The sequence below is a fragment of the Oncorhynchus mykiss genome, chromosome 10 (assembly GCF_013265735.2).
Source record: "Oncorhynchus mykiss isolate Arlee chromosome 10, USDA_OmykA_1.1, whole genome shotgun sequence".
Lineage (NCBI taxonomy): Eukaryota > Metazoa > Chordata > Actinopteri > Salmoniformes > Salmonidae > Oncorhynchus > Oncorhynchus mykiss.
In genome coordinates this window covers 65,217,054-65,239,278 of record NC_048574.1, presented here as the reverse complement: position 1 = coordinate 65,239,278, position 22,225 = coordinate 65,217,054, and the positions used below count along the sequence as shown (strand labels likewise).

Genomic DNA, 22,225 nt, shown 5'->3' with positions numbered 1-22,225 from the left:
GGTGTGGGTGGAAGATAAAGAGTCTGGGTGGAAGACAAAGAGTCTGGGTGGAAGATAAATAGTCTGGCTGGAAGAGAAAGAGTCTGGTTAGAAGATAACGAGTCTGGATAAAGATAAAAAAAGTCTGGATACAGATAAAGTCTGGCTGGAAGATAAAGAGTCTGGTTTAAGATGAAGTCTGGGTGGAAGATAAAGAGTCTGGATGGAAGATAAAGAGTCTGGCTGGAAGACAAAGAGTCTGGGTGGAAGATAAAGAGTCTGGCTGGAAGATAAAGAGTCTGGCTGGAAGACAAAGAGTCTGGGTGGAAGATAAAGAGTCTGGCTGGAAGATAAAGAGTCTGGCTGGAAGATAATGAGTCTGGATGGAAGATAAAGAGTCTGGCTGGACGACAAAGAGTCTGGATGGAAGATAAAGAGTCTGGATAAAGATAATGAGTCTGGATGGAAGATAAATAGTCTGGCTGGAAGAGAAAGAGTCTGGTTAGAAGATAACGAGTCTGGATAAAGATAAAACAAGTCTGGATACAGATAAAGTCTGGCTGGAAGATAAAGAGTCTGGTTTAAGATGAAGTCTGGGTGGAAGATAAAGAGTCTGGATGGAAGATAAAGAGTCTGGCTGGAAGACAAAGAGTCTGGGTGGAAGATAAAGAGTCTGGCTGGAAGATAAAGAGTCTGGCTGGAAGACAAAGAGTCTGGGTGGAAGATAAAGAGTCTGGCTGGAAGATAAAGAATCTGGCTGGAAGACAAAGAGTCTGGCTGGAAGACAAAGAGTCTGGGTGGAAGACAAAGAGTCTGGGTGGAAGATAAAGAGTCTGGGTGGAAGACAACGAGTCTGGGTGGAAGATAAAGAGTCTGGCTGGAAGACAAAGAGTCTGGGTGGAAGATAAAGAGTCTGGGTGGAAGATAAAGAGTCTGGGTGGAAGATAAAGAGTCTGGGTGGAAGACAAAGAGTCTGGCTGGAAGACAAAGAGTCTGGCTGGAAGACAAAGAGTCTGGCTGGAAGACAAAGAGTCTGGGTGGAAGATAAAGAGTCTGGGTGAAGACAACGAGTCTGGGTGGAAGATAAAGAGTCTGGCTGGAAGACAAAGAGTCTGGGTGGAAGATAAAGAGTCTGGGTGGAAGATAAAGAGTCTGGGTGAAAGATAAAGAGTCTGGGTGGAAGACAAAGAGTCTGGCTGGAAGACAAAGAGTCTGGCTGGAAGACAAAGAGTGTGGGTGGAAGATAAAGAGTCTGGGTGGAAGACAAAGAGTCTGGGTGGAAGATAAATAGTCTGGCTGGAAGATAAAGAGTCTGGCTGGAAGATAACGAGTTTGGATGAAGATAAAAAAAGTCTGGATACAGATAAAGTCTGGCTGGAAGATAAAGAGTCTGGTTTAAGATAAAGTCTGGGTGGAAGATAAAGAGTCTGGATGGAAGATAAAGAGTCTGGCTGGAAGACAAAGAGTCTGGGTGGAAGATAAAGAGTCTGGCTGGAAGATAAAGAGTCTGGCTGGAAGACAAAGAGTCTGGGTGGAAGATAAAGAGTCTGGGTGGAAGATAAAGAGTCTGGGTGGAAGATAAAGAGTCTGGGTGGAAGACAAAGAGTCTGGCTGGAAGACAAAGAATCTGGCTGGAAGACAAAGAGTGTGGGTGGAAGATAAAGAGTCTGGGTGGAAGACAAAGAGTCTGGCTGGAAGACAAAGAGTCTGGCTGGACGACAAAGGGTGTGGGTGGAAGATAAAGAGTCTGGGTGGAAGACAAAGAGTCTGGGTGGAAGATAAATAGTCTGGCTGGAAGAGAAAGAGTCTGGTTAGAAGATAACGAGTCTGGATAAAGATAAAAAAAGTCTGGATACAGATAAAGTCTGGGTGGAAGATAAAGAGTCTGGATGGAAGATAAAGAGTCTGGCTGGAAGACAAAGAGTCTGGGTGGAAGATAAAGAGTCTGGCTGGAAGATAAAGAGTCTGGCTGGAAGACAAAGAGTCTGGGTGGAAGATAAAGAGTCTGGCTGGAAGATAAAGAGTCTGGCTGGAAGATAATGAGTCTGGATGGAAGATAAAGAGTCTGGCTGGACGACAAAGAGTCTGGATGGAAGATAAAGAGTCTGGATAAAGATAATGAGTCTGGATGGAAGATAAAGAGTCTGGCTGGAAGATAAAGAGTCTGGATGGAAGATAAAGAGTCTGGATAAAGATAAAGTCTGGATGGAAGATAAAGAGTCTGGATAAAGATAATGAGTCTGGATGGAAGATAAAGAGTCTGGCTGGAAGATAAAGAGTCTGGATGGAAGATAAAGAGTCTGGATAAAGATAAAGTCTGGATGGAAGATAAAGAGTCTGGGTGGAAGATAAAGAGTCTGGATAAAGATAATGAGTCTGGATGGAAGATAAAGAGTCTGGCTGGAAATAAAGAGTCTGGATGGAAGATAAAGAGTCTGGATAAAGATAAAGTCTGGGTGGAAGATAAAGAGTCTGGCTGGAAGATAAAGAGTCTGGATAAAGATAAAGAGTCTGGGTGGAAGATAAAGAGTCTGGCTGGAAGATAAAGAGTCTGGATAAAGATAAAGAGTCTGGCTGGAAGATAAAGAGTCTGGATAAAGATAAAGAGTCTGGGTGGAAGATAAAGAGTCTGGATAAAGATAAAGTCTGGGTGGAAGATAAAGAGTCTGGATGGAAGATAAAGAGTCTGGGTGGAAGATAAAGGGTCTGGATAAAGATAAAGAGTCTGGATGGAAGATAACAAGTCTGGATAAAGATAATGAGTCTGGATGGAAGATAACAAGTCTGGATAAAGATAAAGCCTGGCTGGAAGATAAAGAGTCTGGGTGGAAGATAAAGAGTCTGGGTGGAAGATAAAGAGTCTGGGTGGAAGATAAAGAGTCTGGATGGAAGATAAAGAGTCTGGGTGGAAGATAAAGAGTCTGGATGGAAGATAAAGAGTCTGGGTGGAAGATAAAGAGTCTGGCTGGAAGATAAAGAGTCTGGGTGGAAGATAAAGAGTCTGGATGGAAGATAAAGAGTCTGGGTGGAAGATAAAGAGTCTGGATGGAAGATAAAGAGTCTGGGTGGTTGATAAAGAGTCTGGGTGGAAGATAAAGAGTCTGGATAAAGTGTAACAGAGAGTGAATAGTTGGAGGTAATGGAGGTAAAGTGCTCCAGATGTTTTACACTGGTGAAGTGAACAATGATTAAGGGGTGAGGGTTGGGGGTTCAAGAGGACAAGGGCCCACCTGGTGTGTAAATAAGAAAGAGGTGAAGCTCTGTTTAACTGGGGAGACCAGCAATAAGCCCCTTTCTACCTCTCACCCCTCCCCTCCCAATGGAACTATGAATGTATGGCATTATTGGGGGGCTATGCACTTTGAAATACTTTATAATGTAATTAGCGGTACCTTTAGTAGTTGAGGCAGGCCCAAAATGGGAATGTCCAGGAATATGGCATACACACACACACACACACACACACACACACACACACACACACACACACACACACAGGCACAGACGCACAGCAACAAAAAAACATACACGTCACACTAACACTGAAACATTGGCGTGGGACAAGAGCAGCAAATGATTTACTATATTTACAGTGCTCAGACGAAAAGTCTGCGTGAATATCAGGTGGACCCAGGCCAGTTCCAAAGCTCATAAATACACATTTATTAAGTGCCATCTGTGGTCTTTCACATACCAACCCGGTGGCTAGCTTGCATATCCATGTCAAGATTAAAGCGTTCCAACTCTCCAGTTGAAATAAGCCAAAACCCACAGTCCATCTATCTTGCCTTCTTTCATTGCCCTTCCGCCCAAACGCTTTTCTGCGTCCATTTCTAGTTTCTCTGCACACAAGACAAAAGACAGGACAAGTAAAAAGGAACGATTTGCTTCCACATAATCTTTCAACAGTCAGTTACATCAGTCCAAACACTGAACTCAGAATAGCTGTGCGTCTTGCGAAATTGGTGATTTATTTTCCAGTAGAAAAACATAGGAACAATACATATACAGTTGACGTAGAAAATGACCATGACATACTTCAACACTATAACAAGAACTCGACCTGCTCTTGTTTAAACCCATACGGCGTGAGCACCTTAGAAACATCTTAGTAACCAATTGTCCTTAGACCGTTGTCTCTTTCATGGTAGACTTTGAAACATTAATTCACTTGTCCAATGAGTTTTGGTCAGACGATTAGGAGCATTCTCATACTGGTCTTCATACTGCTGTACTGTAGATTGGATATCCTCCATTTGGCTGATTAGGGTTTTCTATAGTAGTAGTATTCATTCATTGACAAGGCAGGATACATGTATTAGTTCACGGTATCCCTTCCTTGGAGGTCTCCTACTGGTGACATACATTCATAGGATATCCTCATCATGTCATAAAATGGGCCAAACCTGGGAAAACTTGTGGCCCTATCATCATGATCCTAGAACTGAGAGTCCAATGTTAGTGTTGCTGGTGAGGTGGTTTGACCAAAGATAAAAGTGATATATAGTATATTTTCAAGTATCTAACATAAATGTGTATGCTGTGGATGGCAGTTCAGAAATGACATGCTATTTTGCGTTAATTCATAATGGAAATTTAAATGACGTTTTTTTGTTGCGTAAATATAGCCTGCCATAAGATCATAATTGTAAGATACGTGTGTACAATAGTTATTTACAATCAGTAACTCCAATTCAATATGATAAACTAGATTAGAAATAAGTTAACAATATACAACTTTAATTTTAAAGAGGCATCACATGATACACACATATTGATCACAGTGTATTTTCTTGGAAAGATTGAAATGGCAATAGACAACGAGGTGGCAAACATTTAGTGGCAATAAATTATATCATCAATATCTGACATACGAATAACAAACAAATACAAAATTGCTCCCCATCCTTCAGTCTTTTCATTAGATCCTCTCATGATATTTGGGGTTCACATCAATATGTCCATAATATGTCCCAAGTGCCACTTTATAATTCCAAAGTAGCCCACAAACTCGGTGTCCTTTCAACCATTTCCCGACCTAGGTCCAGGCTAGGTACTTCTCCACACGATTGCGGCTAGCATAATAGATTCTAATCGTTATAATCGGTTAGCAGGTCAGCTGCATAATGTGAACTCAAACTTAATCCTGTCTTCTCCAGTATGTTGGTACGCACCGGCAGACCTCCTCACTGAAGTAAAAACCTGATGCACAGCGCCGATTCCTCCGCACGTCACAAGGTGGTCCGTAGCAACTACAGTAGGGGAGGACAAAGACCATTCATGTTAAAGGGACATTTTAAAACAATTCATCATCTCCAGCACCACCCCAACATCAACATCAATTCCCCAACCTATGGAAAAATGTTGTGTTTCTATGTTTTGTAGTAAAAAAAGGAAGATGTGTTTCCACTGACATCATCGTCCAATTAGATGACTATTAGTAGACAATTAGTAGGCAAATAGTAGGCAATGCTCATAGTTGGTTAAAATCACGATGCACACCGAAGATGTCATTGAAAACACTTACGTCCCTCTATATATTTTACTACAAAACACAGAAATGCGCCATTTTCAGACATGTTAAGGTTGGGGTGGTACTGGAGAGGATGAATATGAAGTTGCATTTTTTTAAATTTCCCTTTAAATCATGTAATGTGCAGGAGTTTTAACAATATGTATAAAGACACATTTTTATTACTCAATTCTGGCATACTCTGTCTTTTAATATTTGTCCTATTAGGTACAACCTCTGACTCAGTATATGTCAATGGTATGGCATGGATATAAGGAAGTCCCTCAGGTGTCTGACAAAAACTCCCTCAGTTGGGGTCGAAATCAATAACACACATTTTCTTAGGAAAATTAACCTTTTAAAAACAGGAATCAACGAAAACGGATTCTCTTCTATCGGCCGTGTTCCCGACATTGGATCCTTACTGCAGATGGATAGTCATAAATCATATTAACGTGGTTTTACAAGGGGTCACCGAAGTGGTTTGTGGGTTGTTCCTTCAGGCAGGGGGAACTAGCAGTTAACTTACAGCAGTGAGGCAGTGAAACCTTTTATTTGCCAGTGAAATATGTTGTACTGTAACCAATGAACACCAAGCCCTTAACGAGGGCTCATATTGACTAACTGGCACTGGTTTAAGACCACAGGAGCAGAACTGGCAGCGTAACCTGAGTGAGATCACTGGTAAATGGGCAGCCCTTATTCCAGTGTTTTTATCGCAGTGTAATGTGCAGGACTGCAAGTTCATTTACAACCCTGGGCGGATTTGTGTTCACAGGACTTCTCTCCTTGCAGACTTCTAAAAATAAAGCAGTTGTCAGCTTTGAAATTAAAATGATTTATGTCCAATTTGTGTGTGAGGGCATCTGGAAAATGAACATGTATGACTACCAGTCATGCGATCTCATGTCACCAACATATATACACTAAAGGTATGTGGACACTTGCTCGTCGAACATCTCATTCCAAAGTCACGGGCATTCATATGGAGTTGGTCCCCCCTTTGCTGCTATAACAGCCTCCACTCTTCTGGGAAGGCTTTCCATTAGATGTTGGAACATTGCGTGGACTTGCTTCCATTCAGCCACAAGAGCATTAGTGAGGTCGGGCCTGGTTAAGCCTGGTTCGCAGTCGTCGTTCCAATTCTTCCAAAAGGTCTTCGATGGGGTTGAGGTCAGGGCTCTGTGTAGGCCAGTCAAGTTCTTCCACACTGATCTCGACAAACCATTTCTGTATTGACCTCACTTTGTGCACTGGGGCATTGTCTTTTTAAAATTGTATTTTATTCTTTTTTTTTACCCCTTTTTCTCCCCAATTTCATGGTATCCAATTGTTTTAGCTACTATCTTGTCTCATTGCTACAACTCCCGTACGGGCTCGGGAGAGACGAAGGTTGAAAGTCATGCGTCCTCCAATACACAACCCAACCTAGCCGCACTGCTTCTTAACACAGTGCGCATCCAACCCGGAAGCCAGCCGCACCAATGTGTCGGAGGAAACACCGTGCACCTGGCAACCTTGGTTAGCGCGCACTGCGCCCGGCCCACCACAGGAGTCGCTGTGGCACAATGAGACAAGGACATCCCTACCGGCCAAGCCCTCCCTAACCCGGACGACGCTATGCCAATTGTGCGTCACCACACAGACCTCCTGGTTGCGGCCGGTTACGACAGAGCCTGGGCGCGAACCCAGAGTCTGTGATGGCACAGCTGGCGCTGCAGCGCCCTTAACCACTGCGCCACCCGGGAGGCCGCACTGGGGCATTGTCATGCTGAAACAGGAAAGGGCCTTCCCAAAACTGTTGCCACAAAGTGTGAGGCACAGAATTGTCTAGAAAGTCATTGTATGCTGTAGCGTTAAGATTTCCCTTCACTGAAACTAAGGGGCCTAGCCCAAACCATGAAATACAGCCCCAGACCATTATTCCTCCTCCACCAAACTTTACAGGTGGCACTATTCATTCGGACAGGTAGCCTTTTCCTGGAATCCACCAAACCCAGATTCATCCGTAGGACTGCCAGATGGTGAAGTGTGATTCATCACTCCAGAGAACATGTTTTCACTCCTCCATAGGCGGCGAGTCTTACACCACTCCAGCCGACGCCTGGCATGGTGATCTTAGGCTTGTGTGCAGCTGCTCGGCCATTGAAACACATTTCATGAAGCTACCGACGAACAGTTTGTGTGCTGACATTGCTTCCAGAGGCAGTTTTGAACTCGGTAGTGAGGGTTGCAACCAGGGACAGAGGATTTTTACTCAGTACACGCTTCACCACTTGACGGTCCTGTTCTGTGAGCTTATGTGGCCTACCACTTGCTTCTAGATGTTTCCATTGCACAATAACAGCACTTACAATTAACTGGGGCAGAAATTTGACGAACTGACTTGTTGGAAAGGTGGCATCCTATGACGGTGCCACGTTGAAAGTCACTGAGCTCTTAAGTACGGGCCATTCTACTGACAATGTTTGTCTGTGGAGATTACATGGCTGTGTGTTCAATTTTATACACATGCCAGCAACGAGTGTGGCTGAGATAGCCGAATCCACAAATTTGAAGGGGCGTCCACATACTTTTGGCAATGTAGTCTATATAGTATAGCAGTTCATATGAGTTTCCCTGTGTGCAAATAGACATGTTTTTGAGTCCTCAATTGTAGTCATCAGTTAACATAATTCATATATTCCAGTGGTTTGCTGACATAATAACTCTTCACGTTCTATTTGAGCCCGTCATTCTAGCTTTGTTGGCGTCAGTGATAAAACACGCCACAGCTCTGGATGTGCGGCCGCATACATTCTCTTCGTTACCCAGAGTCTGGAAGCATGGCTCTGCTACACACCAGCTGGAGAGGGTTAGTCTTACACAGGCCATGTCATTTTAGGGTTTGGCAAACACAGCTGTGGTACAGCCTTGTGGCTTCGCGGCATGGATCTAACAGGACTTCTACCTAGGCTGCGTCCCAAATGGCACCCTGTTCCCTATTTAGTGCACTACTTTGGCCAAGAGCCCTATGCCCTAGTCTCGTCTCCAGTAGAGTACTGGGATCAACTGGAACTGGAATGCCATTAATAAGTCAGGAACGCTCCAAACCACACTCTCCTCTAAGTCACTTAGTCTCTTCTTTCCACATTGCTCAACGGAGGAGATGTTCATCCCCCCCTTCAGTCCTTCGTCTTGACTGGCTACCTGAATTACCAATGACTATGCTAATGTATATGGTCTGCTATGGAAATATGCTCTGAAAAGACCTGAAAAGGCTGTCCCGGTAGCAATTTGGAATGTCATCATCATCCCTATCCTCCATTCTTTACCTTTCTCCATGTCGTCCTCCTCCTCCTTTTCAACAATCCTTCTCATCCATCCTCACCATCACCATCATCATCATCATCATCATCATCAAGCTGTATTTACCTGCAGGTGGCCTGGTGGAACCTTTTGCCTTTCAGGAAGCACCTGTTGGGTGACTCGTTGCACTCGCAGGCACATTTGGTGCGGTTGAGCGGCTGGTGCTTGGGGCACGTTCTGGCGCAGGAGCACTGGCACGTGTCTTTATTGAAAAGCTGGTGCGGCCTACAGGACGATGGGAGCTTCTTACACACACACTGGCACGTGTCTTTATTGAAAAGCTGGTGTGGCCCACAGGACGATGGGAGCGTCTTACACACACACTGGCACGTGTTCTTATCCAGGTAGCGGTGGGGTCCGCATGCGCCCGAGGCCCGGAGCTGTCGCCTGCAAACACACTGACACGTCTCCTCGTCCAACTCCTTATCTGACCCGCAGACATCCACTTCAAACGAGTCTAGAGAGATACAGAGGAGGAGATTCGATTGGAATTATACTGAACAAAAATATAAACACAACATGCAACCATTTCAAAGATTTTACTGAGGTACTGTTCATAGGAAATTAGTCAACTGAAATAAATTCATTAGGTCCTAATCTATGGATTTCACGTGACTGTTGGTCACAGACCTTTAAAAAAAAAGGTAGGGGTGTGGATCAGAAAACCAGTCAGTATCTGGTGTGGATCAGAAAACCAGTCAGTATCTGGTGTGGATCAGAAAACCAGTCAGTATCTGGTGTGACCACCGTTTGCCTCATGCAGCACAAACCATCTCCTTCGCATAGAGTTGATCAGGCTGTTGATTGTGGCCTGTGGAATGTTGTCCCATTCCTCTCCAATGGCTGTGAGAAGTTGCTGGTAATTCGGCGGGAACTGGAACACGCTGTCGTACACGTCGATCCACAGCATCTCAAACAAGCTCAATGGGTGACATGTCCGGTGAGTAGGCACATTTTCAGCTTCCAGGAATTGTGTACAGATCAGGCTGAAACATGAGGTGATGGCGGTGGATGAATGGAATGACAATGGGCCTCAGGATATCATCACGGTATCTCTGTGCATTCAAATTGCCATTGATAAAATGCAATTGCGTTTGTTGTCCGTAGCTTATGCCTGCCCATACCATAACCCAACAGAGTGCCCCAATGCCATAGGGCACTCTGTTCACAACGTTGACATGAGCAACGACCTCATACACGTGGTCTGCGGTTGTGAGTTCGGTTGGATGTACTGCCAAATTCTCTAAAACGACATTGGAGGTGGCTTATTGTAGAGAAATGAACATTAAATTATCTGGCAACAGCTCTAGTTTACATTCCTGCAGTCAGAACCTGAGACATCTGTGGCATTGTGTTGTGTGACAAAACTGCACATTTTAGAGTGACCTTCTACAGCTTGTTGACATGCCACACCTGTCAAGTGGATGGATTATCTTGGCAAAGGATAAATACTCACTAACATGGAAATAAACACATTTGTGCAAAGAAATGTGAGAGAAATAAGCTTTTTATGCATAATATTATGGAACATTTTTGGGATCTTTTATTTCAGCTCATGAAACATGGGACATGTTGCACTTATATTTTTGTTCAGTGTACATTACAAAACTTTATTGCCCATTAGGTTTGCACAAAATTGAAAATTGGCTTTGGCACTCTTGGCATTGAAAGGATAAAAACAGACATAAAAACATACATTAAAAGCATAAAAACATTCACATTACACACATTTAGCATTTCCATGTCAGTTCACCATATTCTTATTGAGAGACCAGGGTTAGTTATATTTCCATTCAGTCAATTCAGGAGGCGCTTCCTGAATCGGAATGGAATTGACCCCAACCCAGGAAGAGGCAGGATGTGATCTGATCTGAACACATGCAGGTGTTCTAAAGACAGATGTGTTTTATATCCCTGGTTGCTATCATTTGTGAGTTGTCAGCACTTGTTAACAGATTGTGAAATGTTCTATTTTCGGCTAGTCGTCTGTGTGGAGACGTTGATGTTGTAACCCCCTGGATCGGATGGTATGGAACACTTTTCTCAAGAGCTTACAGATGTAGGATCTTAATTTGATCACCCTCTTGTTGTAGGAAATTCCCTGTACAGCAGGAAATGCAAACTCGTAATGTATTCAAGGTTTTAAAAGCTTCTAAAGTTTGTAATTCCCACTTAAAAATGTCCGACTTAATTTGCCCTAACTAAAAATGTATCAACCTCTATATTTGCTGTTGCTGCAGGATTATTTTCCTGCTGTGAGAAACTGGTCAAATTTAGATCCTGTATCTGTACATATGAAGAACATACCAGTATTCTGCAGACTTGAAAGCTAGAGAGGTTGTTTGACATCACAGCAGCAATCTATTGGAGATAGATTGAATAGAATGAGCATTCCTGCCCTAAATTCCTCACAATATATTTTCCCCCCAGTGGAGCAAACAGATGTTTTCTTTACAACACGGGCGAATAAACGAATGGGATATCTTCCAGATAGAGAGAGAGAGAGATTTGGCTGCAGTCAGGAACTAAATTCCTGTCGTTTCTGTGTTTATGTGTTTGCTGATGAACAGACCCAGATTGCGATGGCAACGCGTGGAGATGTTTACCACAGCGAGGTTTTCTAACCCTAACACATTAATGGACTGTTTGCTTGCATATGGGGCTGTTGTGGTGCTTCAGACAAAGAGAAAAAGACATTTCCACTTTGAACAAACTATCAATTCATAATTCATGAGCCTTTAGTGATTGATGCTATTCAATAACACATCCGAAAATTGGTCAAGTATCCCTTATGGGGTATGCTTGAATATGCATAATGTTGCACTGTGGTTTATCATGAATCATGAATCAATGTCAGTTGTCAATTATTGAGTTGCATTTACAGTAAATCATTCATCAAGTTTGGCTTGATTTGAAACGGTCCAACAACTGCGCAATCTGAAAATAATCACCACATTTTCAGTGGCATCCAAGTCAACTTTTTTCTTTTAACAGTTTTTCACAGAAGATTGACACTGTGCCCGCTGACGTCGACCGCAATTAACGATGTGTCGACGGTGTCTCTGTGATCGTCAGGGAGGTAGTGTACTGTAGTTAATGGAGCTAGAAAGGTCTCTCACGGATCTCCAGCTCCTCTGTCTTGGGTAGAGATCATTATAAGCCAATGTTCTGCTTATCTGAAGAGATAAGACAGAGAGACAGGCGGGAGTAAGGATCTAGCTGACATCCAAACTCTGGTTGATTTGCAGAGGGAGTCACCCATAACTACCATTACTTATGTGACTTATGAGATCACCACAAACCTTGAGACGTGGTAGAAAAAAATTAATAAACGTTCATTACCTCTTCACACACGCTCTCTCTTCTCTTCTCTTTCTTTCTCTCGCTCTACCTTACTCTCACTCTCATTTTCTCTCACTCTCACTCAATCACTCACTCTCTTCATGCAAGAGGATGTGACCGCAGAGAAATAGGAGCGAGAGCCCTCTATTAGTCATTAGTGACAACCCTGATGCAGTCGAACCAATGTCAAAAAAAAAACCCAGGTTTAGCTACCTCACCTCCCTCTGTGAATGATACCGCACTCTAGATGATGGTTAAATCCAGACGGACATTAACCATGGCACAATGACGTATCTGTCTCCCTTAAATCAAAGTCCTAATCCCCTATAGGAATAATGACCCCAACTGTATATTAAACAGGCGCTATAACTGTCCAGCTCTAGGGTTTTGGTGTCTGTTCCTCTGAAGACTTCAGTTGGTGTTTCATACTAACCTGGGGAGCCTCTGACTGCATAGCGGAGGCATTCTATTCCATGGTTGCGTCTCAAATGTGGCCATTTGGGATACACTGTCCCTGTAAGCAGAGCACGCATCTCTAAGCTTCTAGATCTACCTCTGATTGGGCCTGTCAAAGTTGATTAGTGTGAAGAGGAAACCCAAATCAGCTCTGCTGCTCTCATATGACTATTGCTATCAAGTCCTCCCGTTGAATTAGTCGTCTGTAATGTGGAAGATATAGGCCTAGCTAAATGTTTCTTTGGGTTCCATCAAATTGTAGAACATGGCAATGGGGTTGAATGATAATCAATGAGAAATTCAATGAATTGTCAGCCAGTAAATGTCATTGTATGACTGGACAATAAACCTACAGATGACCAACACCTTCTTTAATCTGGCAACTGCATGATAAAGCTGTGCTTTGTTCATAAAGTCAATATCAGCTGATGAAAAAGGGTGATCCCCCCCCATTAAACCAAATCTTGATGGCTCGATGTTCCCAATTTACCCAGACGCTTTTTAATATGAGTAAGTAAACTTTGAAGCCAAGGTCTGTTAAGAGAGATTAACTTTCATGCAACAACAGAGTTGTTTGATTGGCTTCCTGCTTTCAGTGCTTCACCGCCATCGATAAGAAACATTACTGTGCAGCCGTATTCATTGATCTGGCCAAGGCTTTCGACTCTGTCAATCACCACATCCTCATCGGCAGACTCAACAGCCTTGGTTTCTCAAATGATTGCCTCACCTGGTTCACCAACTACTTCTCTGATAGAGTTCAGTGTGTCAAATCTGAGGGTCTGTTGTCCGGACCTCTGGCAGTCTCTATGGGGGTGCCACAGGGTTCAATTCTTGGACCGACTCTCTTCTCTGTATACATCAATGAGGTCGCTCTTGCTGCTGGTGAGTCTCTGATCCACCTCTACGCAGACGACACCATTCTGTATACTTCCGGCCCTTCTTTGGACACTGTGTTAACAACCCTCCAGGCAAGCTTCAATGCCATACAACTCTCCTTCCGTGGCCTCCAACTGCTCTTAAATACAAGTAAAACTAAATGCATGCTCTTCAACCGATCACTACCTGCACCTACCCGCCTGTCCAACATCACTACTCTGGACGGCTCTGACTTAGAATACGTGGACAACTACAAATACTTAGGTGTCTGGTTAGACTGTAAACTCTCCTTCCAGACCCATATCAAACATCTCCAATCCAAAGTTAAATCTAGAATTGGCTTCCTATTTCGCAACAAAGCATCCTTCACTCATGCTGCCAAACATACCCTTGTAAAACTGACCATCCTACCAATCCTCGACTTTGGCGATGTAATTTACAAAATAGCCTCCAATACCCTACTCAACAAACTGGATGCAGTCTATCACAGTGCAATCCGTTTTGTCACCAAAGCCCCATACACTACCCACCATTGCGACCTGTACGCTCTCGTTGGCTGGCCCTCGCTTCATACTCGTCGCCAAACCCACTGGCTCCATGTCATCTACAAGACCCTGCTAGGTAAAGTCCCCCCTTATCTCAGCTCGCTGGTCACCATAGCATCTCCCACCTGTAGCACACGCTCCAGCAGGTATATCTCTCTAGTCACCCCCAAAACCAATTCTTTCTTTGGCCGCCTCTCTTTCCAGTTCTCTGCTGCCAATGACTGGAACGAACTACAAAAATCTCTGAAACTGGAAACACTTATCTCCCTCACTAGCTTTAAGCACCAACTGTCAGAGCAGCTCACAGATTACTGCACCTGTACATAGCCCACATATAATTTAGCCCTATCAACTACCTCTTTCCCAACTGTATTTAATTTATTTATTTATTTTGCTCCTTTGCACCCCATTATTTTTATTTCTACTTTGCACATTCTTCCATTGCAAAACTACCATTCCAGTGTTTTAATTGCTATATTGTATTTACCTTGCCACCAAGGCCTTTTTTTGCCTTTACCTCCCTTCTCACCTCATTTGCTCACATTGTATATAGACTTGTTTATACTTTATTATTGACTGTATGTTTGTTTTACTCCATGTGTAACTCTGTGTTGTTGTATCTGTCGAACTGCTTTGCTTTATCTTGGCCAGGTCGCAATTGTAAATGAGAACTTGTTCTCAACTTGCCTACCTGGTTAAATAAAGGTAAAATAAAAATAAATAAAAATAAACATTTTGTGGCTGGGGTAGAGAGGCGCGAGCCATGGGTTTCGTCCCAAAGGGCACCCTATTCCCTACATAGTCCACTATGGGTCCTGGTCAAAAGTAGTGCACTATAAAGGGAATAGGGTTGCATTTGGGACGAAGCCATGGAATCCAGTGCTCTGGGATTCTTTTTGAATTCTTCTGTCTCTCATTTGTTCTCTCTACTGCGTAGCCACGTCTACTGAAAAACAACTGCCATGTTGTGTTTTCATAGTGACAACTCACTGGGTGCTTTCAACATCTGCCTTAGAGAAAAAGTGGACTTGGGTTGTAAATAGTGTATGGGGATCACGGGTACGTTCTCACGTCACATTGAGTGGAGTGGAATGAGTTGTTCTCTTGTTGGTGAGTTGTTGAAGAGACTCAAGTGCTGGTCTGTGTCTCTGTGAGGATTTTGAGGGCTGTTGTAGAAAACCAAGAGCACATTGTCCTTCTCTGTGTCCGTTTTAGTTTCTTTATGATACTCTAGCATCATCGCTTCACTCTGTCACAGTCTTGTAAGAGAACATTAAAAGACAGTTAAATCGTGCACAACACATTCTCTTGACTCCACATTTCAATCCATACCACAACTAGGACACCCTCAGAACAGCCTATCTTAGTAATATTGAACTCAAAGAGAAACATAATTCACCACATTAAGAGGTAATTCAGTCTAATAAGCAGTAATTCAGCCTAATAACCAGTAGCTAATTCAGTCTAATAAGAGGTAATTCAGTCTTATACGCAGTAGCTAATTCAGTCTGATAAGCGGTAATTCAGTCTAATAAACTGTAATTCAGCCTAATAAGCAGTAGCTAATTCCGTCTGATAAGAGGTAATTCAGTCTAATACGCAATAGCTAATTCAGTCTGATAAATGGTAATTCAGCCTAATAAGCAGTAGCTAATTCAGTCTAATAAGAGGTAATTCAGTCTAATACGCAGTAGCTAATTCAGTCTGATAAACGGTAATTCAGTCTAATAAGCAGTAGCTAATTCAGTCTAATAAGAGGTAATTCAGTCTAATAAGCAGTAGCTATTTCAGTCTGATAAACGGTAATTCAGTCTCATAAGCAGTAGCTAATTCAGTCTGATAAACGGTAATTCAGCCTAATAAGCAGTAACTAATTCAGTCTAATAAGAGGTAATTCAGTCTAATAAGAGGTAATTCAGTCTCATAAGCAGTAGCTATTTCAGTCTGATAAACGGTAATTCAGTCTAATAAGCAGTAGCTAATTCAGTCTAATAAGAGGTAATTCAGTCTAATACGCAGTAGCTATTTCAGTCTGATAAACGGTAATTCAGTCTAATAAGCAGTAGCTAATTTAGTCTGATAAGCGGTAATTCAGTCTAATAAGAGGTAATTCAGTCTACTACGCAGTACCTAATTCAGTCTGATAAGCGGTAATTCAGTCTAATGAGCGGTAATTCAGTCTAATACGCAGTAGCTAATTCAGCCTGATAAGCAGTGGCTAATTCAGTCTGATAAGCAGTGGCTAATTCAGTCTGATAAGCGGTATTTCAGTCTAATAAGTGGTAGTTAATTCAGTCTAATAACCAGTAGCTCATTCAGTCTAATAAGCTGTATTTCAGACTAATAAACTGTAATTCAGTCTATTAACAGGTAATTAAGTCTAATAAGCAGTAGCTAATTCAGTCTAATAAGCAGCAATTCAGTCTAATATGTGTTAATTTAATCTAATAAATGGTAATTCAGCTTAATAAGCGGTAGCTAATTCAGTCGAAAAACGATAATCCAGTCTAATAAGCGGTAATTCACTCTAATAAGTGGTAATTCAGTCTAATTAGCTGTAGTTCAGTCTAATAAGCTGTAATTCAGTCTAATAAGCGGTAGCTAATTCAGTCTAATAAGCGGTGATTCAGTCTAATAAGTGGTAATTCAGTCTAATAAGCGGTAATTCAGTTGTGCAACAAGTGCAGTATCAGCATCAGTACGAGGGCCTACTCACCCGAGTGTTGTATCTGGGGCGGGGGAGGGGTGTCACGTTGCACCGCCATACATCTGCACAAGCGGTTGCTCCAGCTGTGGTTCTTTGGGCAGGTTTTATTGGCTACCAGACATCTGTAAGGGGAAAACAGTATTAGAAGAGGAGGAAACCGACAGACAGAGGCTGTTGACCAGAGCCATATGGGCCCTGGTCAAAAGTAGTGCACTATATAGGGAATAGGGTGCCATTTGGGTGCCAGTAGCTGGAGAGGGAATTCCTCACTTCATCGACATTCATTAACCTGGCCCAAACGACACTAAGCTATGTAGCATTTGATGTTGTTTTGGTTGTTGGATGAAATGTGACAGGGCTGGACTGATAGTGCTGTTTTAAGGGTTTTCAGCACATCTATCTTAGAGTGAGAGTGAATAAGCCAATTGGGTCTGATGACATGAAACATTTCTGCCCCCTTAAAGATAAGAGGGATGCTGATTGGCTGAGTTTAGACAAACAACCATCAAAGAGAGAGGACTCTCGGGAAGACAATGGAAAGCAATGGAAAAAAAGTAAGAAGAATATATTTGGTAGCCTAGTAAACATTGGTTAGCATTGGTAAGACCCTTCACTTTAGATTAGAGCTGCATTCACCTCTTCTTGAGCTTCCTTCCACTCCACATAGTAATACTTTAGAACGTAGCACTTCAATCGCCCTTGGATCTGTCAACGAAGATGATCATTTAGGGGGAGGAAAGTGAAAAGGATCAAAACCGGAGACACTGTCTGTCGCTATAACTCGAAGCACATGGTGAGGCTGGCACACACGCCACATGATTCTGATTCTGACTCTCTCTCTCTCTCTCTCTCTCTCTCTCTCTCTCTCTCCCTCCCTACTCACACACTTTCCATTGGCTTTCCATTGACAAAACACATTCGACAAATGACTGACCATCGTGGCCAGCGTGTTTCACACGCACATCTGACACTTGCCAGACCAATATGGGTCTATTTAGTTTTGACATTTCTGATATCATCCACTTCGAAGCCCAGTGCTTTGCTTTTTCTCATACTGTTACACATTAGGCTAGACCACTGCTGAGAGTCCAGTTGAAATCACATACTGGCAACCGACCCACACAGACTTTATCAGAGCCAGTGTCAGCTGCATCCATCTGCCTTGTTGCTCTGAGACAAACGCGCGGCTCGTGCTACAGTACAACCGCTGGCCAGTGGAAGCACGGCCGCATTCCAAGCTAAACTTGATTCTGGCTGCTTTAACTGCTGTGAAAGAAAAGGGATAGCTCTCAGCAGGGTGGAGTTGTGGAGTGAAATGTTTGTACTATCGAAGATGCATTTAAAACACTTCTATATAAGCTTCATATGGAGAAGGACTGTTGTTATGCGACATCTAACCCACATGAATGCAACAGCAGTAGAATTGCAAGAGCTTGGACACAAACATAAAATGGCAGTATATCCAGTTAAAATGTATTGAAGTGAATTGGTATTTACACTGAACATACTGAGGAGTATTTCTGTCTGTTTTACAACCCTTTTGTGGGGAAAAACTAATTCTGATTGGCTGCGCCCCTGATTGGCTGCGCCCCTGATTGGCTGCGCCCCTGATTGGCTGCACCCCTGATTGGCTGCGCCCCTGATTGGCTGCGCCCCTGCCCCGTCTTGTGAAATCCATAGATTACGGCCTAATGCATTTATTTCAATTGATTAATTTACTTATAGGAACTGCACTGAAAAGAGAACCACATTAGCTCCATTCAGCCTCTGAAGAGAGAGCCAACAAATAGCACTTAGCGCCTCTATGGGGGATCGTTGTTGTCATCCTTTCAAGAGGGGGGAGAATATGAATGGAGCAGGTGGGAACGGTAAAGAAAACAAGTGTATGAAACGAATGATTGTGTTTACTTTCCGGTGTGCTACACACCAGGGTAGGTGCTGTGCTAGAGCTGAGGTTTCCGCTGTAGCTCCTGGAACTCACACTTGAAGCTTCATGTGTTTAGGTGCAAAAATGCTAACAAACTCTACTACCCTCAGCATGGAACATTCCTAAACAGTTTGATAAAGCTGCGTTCGACGCACACTTGCGTAACTAGCCACCGTACTGTGAGTGCATGCAGGTCTAAGGCTTTATTCGACGTGCAGTACAACTGTGTAAAGTGTTACAGTGCATTCCGCTGGTCAGTGCAGTTGAAAAGGCATCCGTAAGGGCAAACCCACTGTTAAAAAAACGGGCCTCTGGTTCAGTAATATATCCTTTTCTATAACTCTGTCCTGAGGAAATGCCAACCATACACAAGCTGTGCGAGAGGCAAACTAACGGCTTGACAGTGGAACTTAAACTTTTTTTCTCCATGAAAATGTAGACCATTTGTTTCCTCATGGAAGTGAAAAAGCAGGTCTTACCCTTCTCTTGTAGTGATTTATGACTCTCCCCCTCCAACTCAACCTCCGTCTCCCCCCCAGTCTCTACATCCGTTTCCCCCTCTGCTCTGGCAGTTTGATTTAAATGGTCCAGTCATGGCAGGCAGCTCAACAAACGACCAGGGCATCACCCTCAATATCACCCAAATATCAGACCTGATCTGTAAAATATCACCCCAAAATCAAACCTGATCTCTAATATATCACCCCAATATCAGATCTGATCTCAAATATACTGTTACACCCCAATATCAGACCTGATCTCTAATATATCACCCCAATATCAGGCCGCCAATCCCTGCCCCGAGAAGCACCCCCTCACCTTTGCACCGAGCCCCACTGAGAAAGTGGACAGGTGTAACAGCTAAGGTTACCCCCTATCTGCGATTGATTGAGCCCCCTTTGTCGGGGGGGGTGAGGGAGTGAGACAAGTGGCACGGTCAGGGGTTTATCATACACAAACGTTCAGGTAGGCCTGGGAGTCAGGGAGGGAGGCATGAAGCCTCCTTCACCTTCCCCATCTCACGTTCTTGCCCTCTCACCTCTTTCCTTCTCTCTGCCTTCTTCTCCCCAGGTCTAAGATCATCCTGTCTTTAAATGGAGGTCCTGTCTGGTATGTGACCCTGTTATAACATTCTGTCAACGGAGGGCGTTGGGGTGAGTAAGGGGGATGGGCGGACACTTTTATTATGGAAATCCCCGCAATAATAAAATTTGTCAGGCCTCTTTGAGGTCAGAACCTCTGAAACTCCAAAAACATATCTTAGACATTCCACAATTGGTGTGCTAATCACAGTAAGCATCCATACGCTTGAAAGCAGGGGCGCTACTTTCGTTTTAGAAGTGGGGGGGACATAATTCACTACATTTTTTTATCCAGTCAGACAAACACTCCAAACAGCTTACCCGACCGTTCGGCGGCATCCGCATGGCCCTAAAGCACACAGTTGCCTTGTTTTGTATCACATTCCAATGATAACACTGTGGGGAGCAAAAATGCCATTTCAGAACATGTCCCCCCCCCCGTCCCCGTCCCCAGTGAAAGTTGTGCCCCTGCTTGAAAGTGAAGAGTGAGCTTAGTCAACCTGATAACAAATTACAGTTAGTGGTTAGAGCACTTCAGAAAAAATGAACTGTTTGGAATTCACAAATGCATTTGTTTCAAATGCAACAATGGAAACAGATGTTGGCTAAATTAAAGTTTTGTGTTGATTATATACGGAAAACAACAACATATCCTTTTGACTATTTATTTGAAATAAAAGCTGCCATGAAACGGCTCAGTGGCAGCTCTACACGTTTGAGGGACTGTCAATGTGCTTTCAATCACCATTCACGCAGTGGCTTAAGCAGACACCACATTCATGAGGGCTGAAAAAATAATCAAAATCACCCTCCTGGCATGTTTGTGGCTTCGTAGGAAGACACGTAATCTGATTAACAACACGTGCACTGTGCACCTTTCGTAACACACAACAGACGTGTCCGTTTAGACAGCCAAGGTGTCACCCCCCCTTGATAATACATAGGCTGGGGTAATCCCAGGAACATGTTAGTTCTTCTTCAGCCAGGAGACTTTGCTGCATGTGATTTGATTAATATAGTACAACTACTGTCTATAATTCACATCGGGATGGGATTTGTATGTGGTATGTGCAGACCTCTGGTATGTGTTGTTTTGATTCATATAGCAAATAAAATACTGTCTATATTTCCTATGAGAAATGGATTGGTATGTTCAGGGCCTCCTCTGGAATGTGATGGATTTGAAATGAATAATAACTGTGTGCATACAATAGAAGGTAGACTGTGTGTTAGGTTGCCATCCACCTGATTTAGTAGCTTTTCTTATGTTAAATTGATCTGGTGATATAGAGCATCACTGTACATAATGTTATATTTTATAGCTCTGCAGTCTTGGCGGTACCTGCTGCATTGTCCTTTCCTGCTCCAATTTATGGCACAGGTCTACAGAGTACGCACGTCAGCATTCCATATGCCAAACGTCCTCTTCTTGAATAGGTCCCCCATTAAATGTCCATCTGTAAAACTAGCTACGCATCTGTTGCAAAAAGCCTTCATCTTTCAGAGTAGAAAGACTAGCTTCACTCAACATTTTACCCACACATACTGTACAAGCTCAAGCAAAGATATTTATCTTTTAAAATGGGAGGAACAAAGCTTCAGCAGCACATCTGTGTTACGTCTCTTGACATCAAGCGTTTTATTGGCACTGAGTTTTTTTCCCCACCGCCTGACGGACAGCCGCACGCCAGGATAAACGTCATCTTAGATAACGGATGGGGTGCCCTTTGAGCTCCTCCTCGCTCCTCTCGCTCGGGTAACGGCTAACTGTTTATCCTGCGGTATCCCAGAGAGAGATTTTATTTTCATTACGCCTGTGAGTAACTCCCAAATTCTCCATCCCAAAGAACAAGCAAGGGAGCGAGAAACTCTTAGCCAACTTTTCGTAATTATTACCAGTCTTTTCACCTCACACACACTCTATTATTTGACATTTGAGGAATTGGGATGACCTTACACTCTCAAGTTGAAAGCATTTCTCTTCATTCTGAAGAGTAGCTCATCTCTCTAATGGTTTATTATGTCCAGTATGTGTGAGGGCAGAGAGCTCCTTATTTGGCACTTCTTAGCCCTGGGTCTTGATAAGTAACATTAGACCACATTGTGTTAACGGTGGCAGCCTACAGACTACTATATGATCACGAGATGTTGCCATTCAGACAACAGCATTCTCCGTAGGTTTTGATACGTGTCTATTTATATGACGACAGAACTGGACGACCATTCCGTAGCATCTCCTTGTGATTTTTCTACTCATATCAATAGGTGAGATCCTTACACATGTTGAGAGACCTGTGCTTGTAATGGTCTGTGTGTCCTGAGCATTCACAACAGTTAAGAGTAAAGGTCCATGGAAAAGAACCGCAGAGAAACAGACCAGAGAAAGATCAGAGCTCTACTACTGGACCCACGGGTCTGTTTCAGTCTTTATATGCCCTCACAGCTTAA

General features: G+C 43.2%; 1 protein-coding gene across 1 annotated transcript in view; it reads right to left on the bottom strand.

Moving 5' to 3' along the window:
• Positions 1–3,921: 3,921 nt before the first annotated feature.
• The window catches only part of LOC110534482 (vascular endothelial growth factor C), a 51,956-nt gene continuing 33,652 nt past the window's right edge, over positions 3,922–22,225 (bottom strand). The window contains exons 5-7 of the mRNA XM_021619353.2: positions 16,778–16,890; positions 8,906–9,296; positions 3,922–5,231 (exon numbers count right to left, since the gene is read on the bottom strand). Coding sequence (XP_021475028.2) covers positions 5,120–5,231; positions 8,906–9,296; positions 16,778–16,890 — 616 coding nt within the window. The 3' untranslated portion in view covers positions 3,922–5,119. The remainder of the gene's footprint in view (positions 5,232–8,905; positions 9,297–16,777; positions 16,891–22,225) is intronic.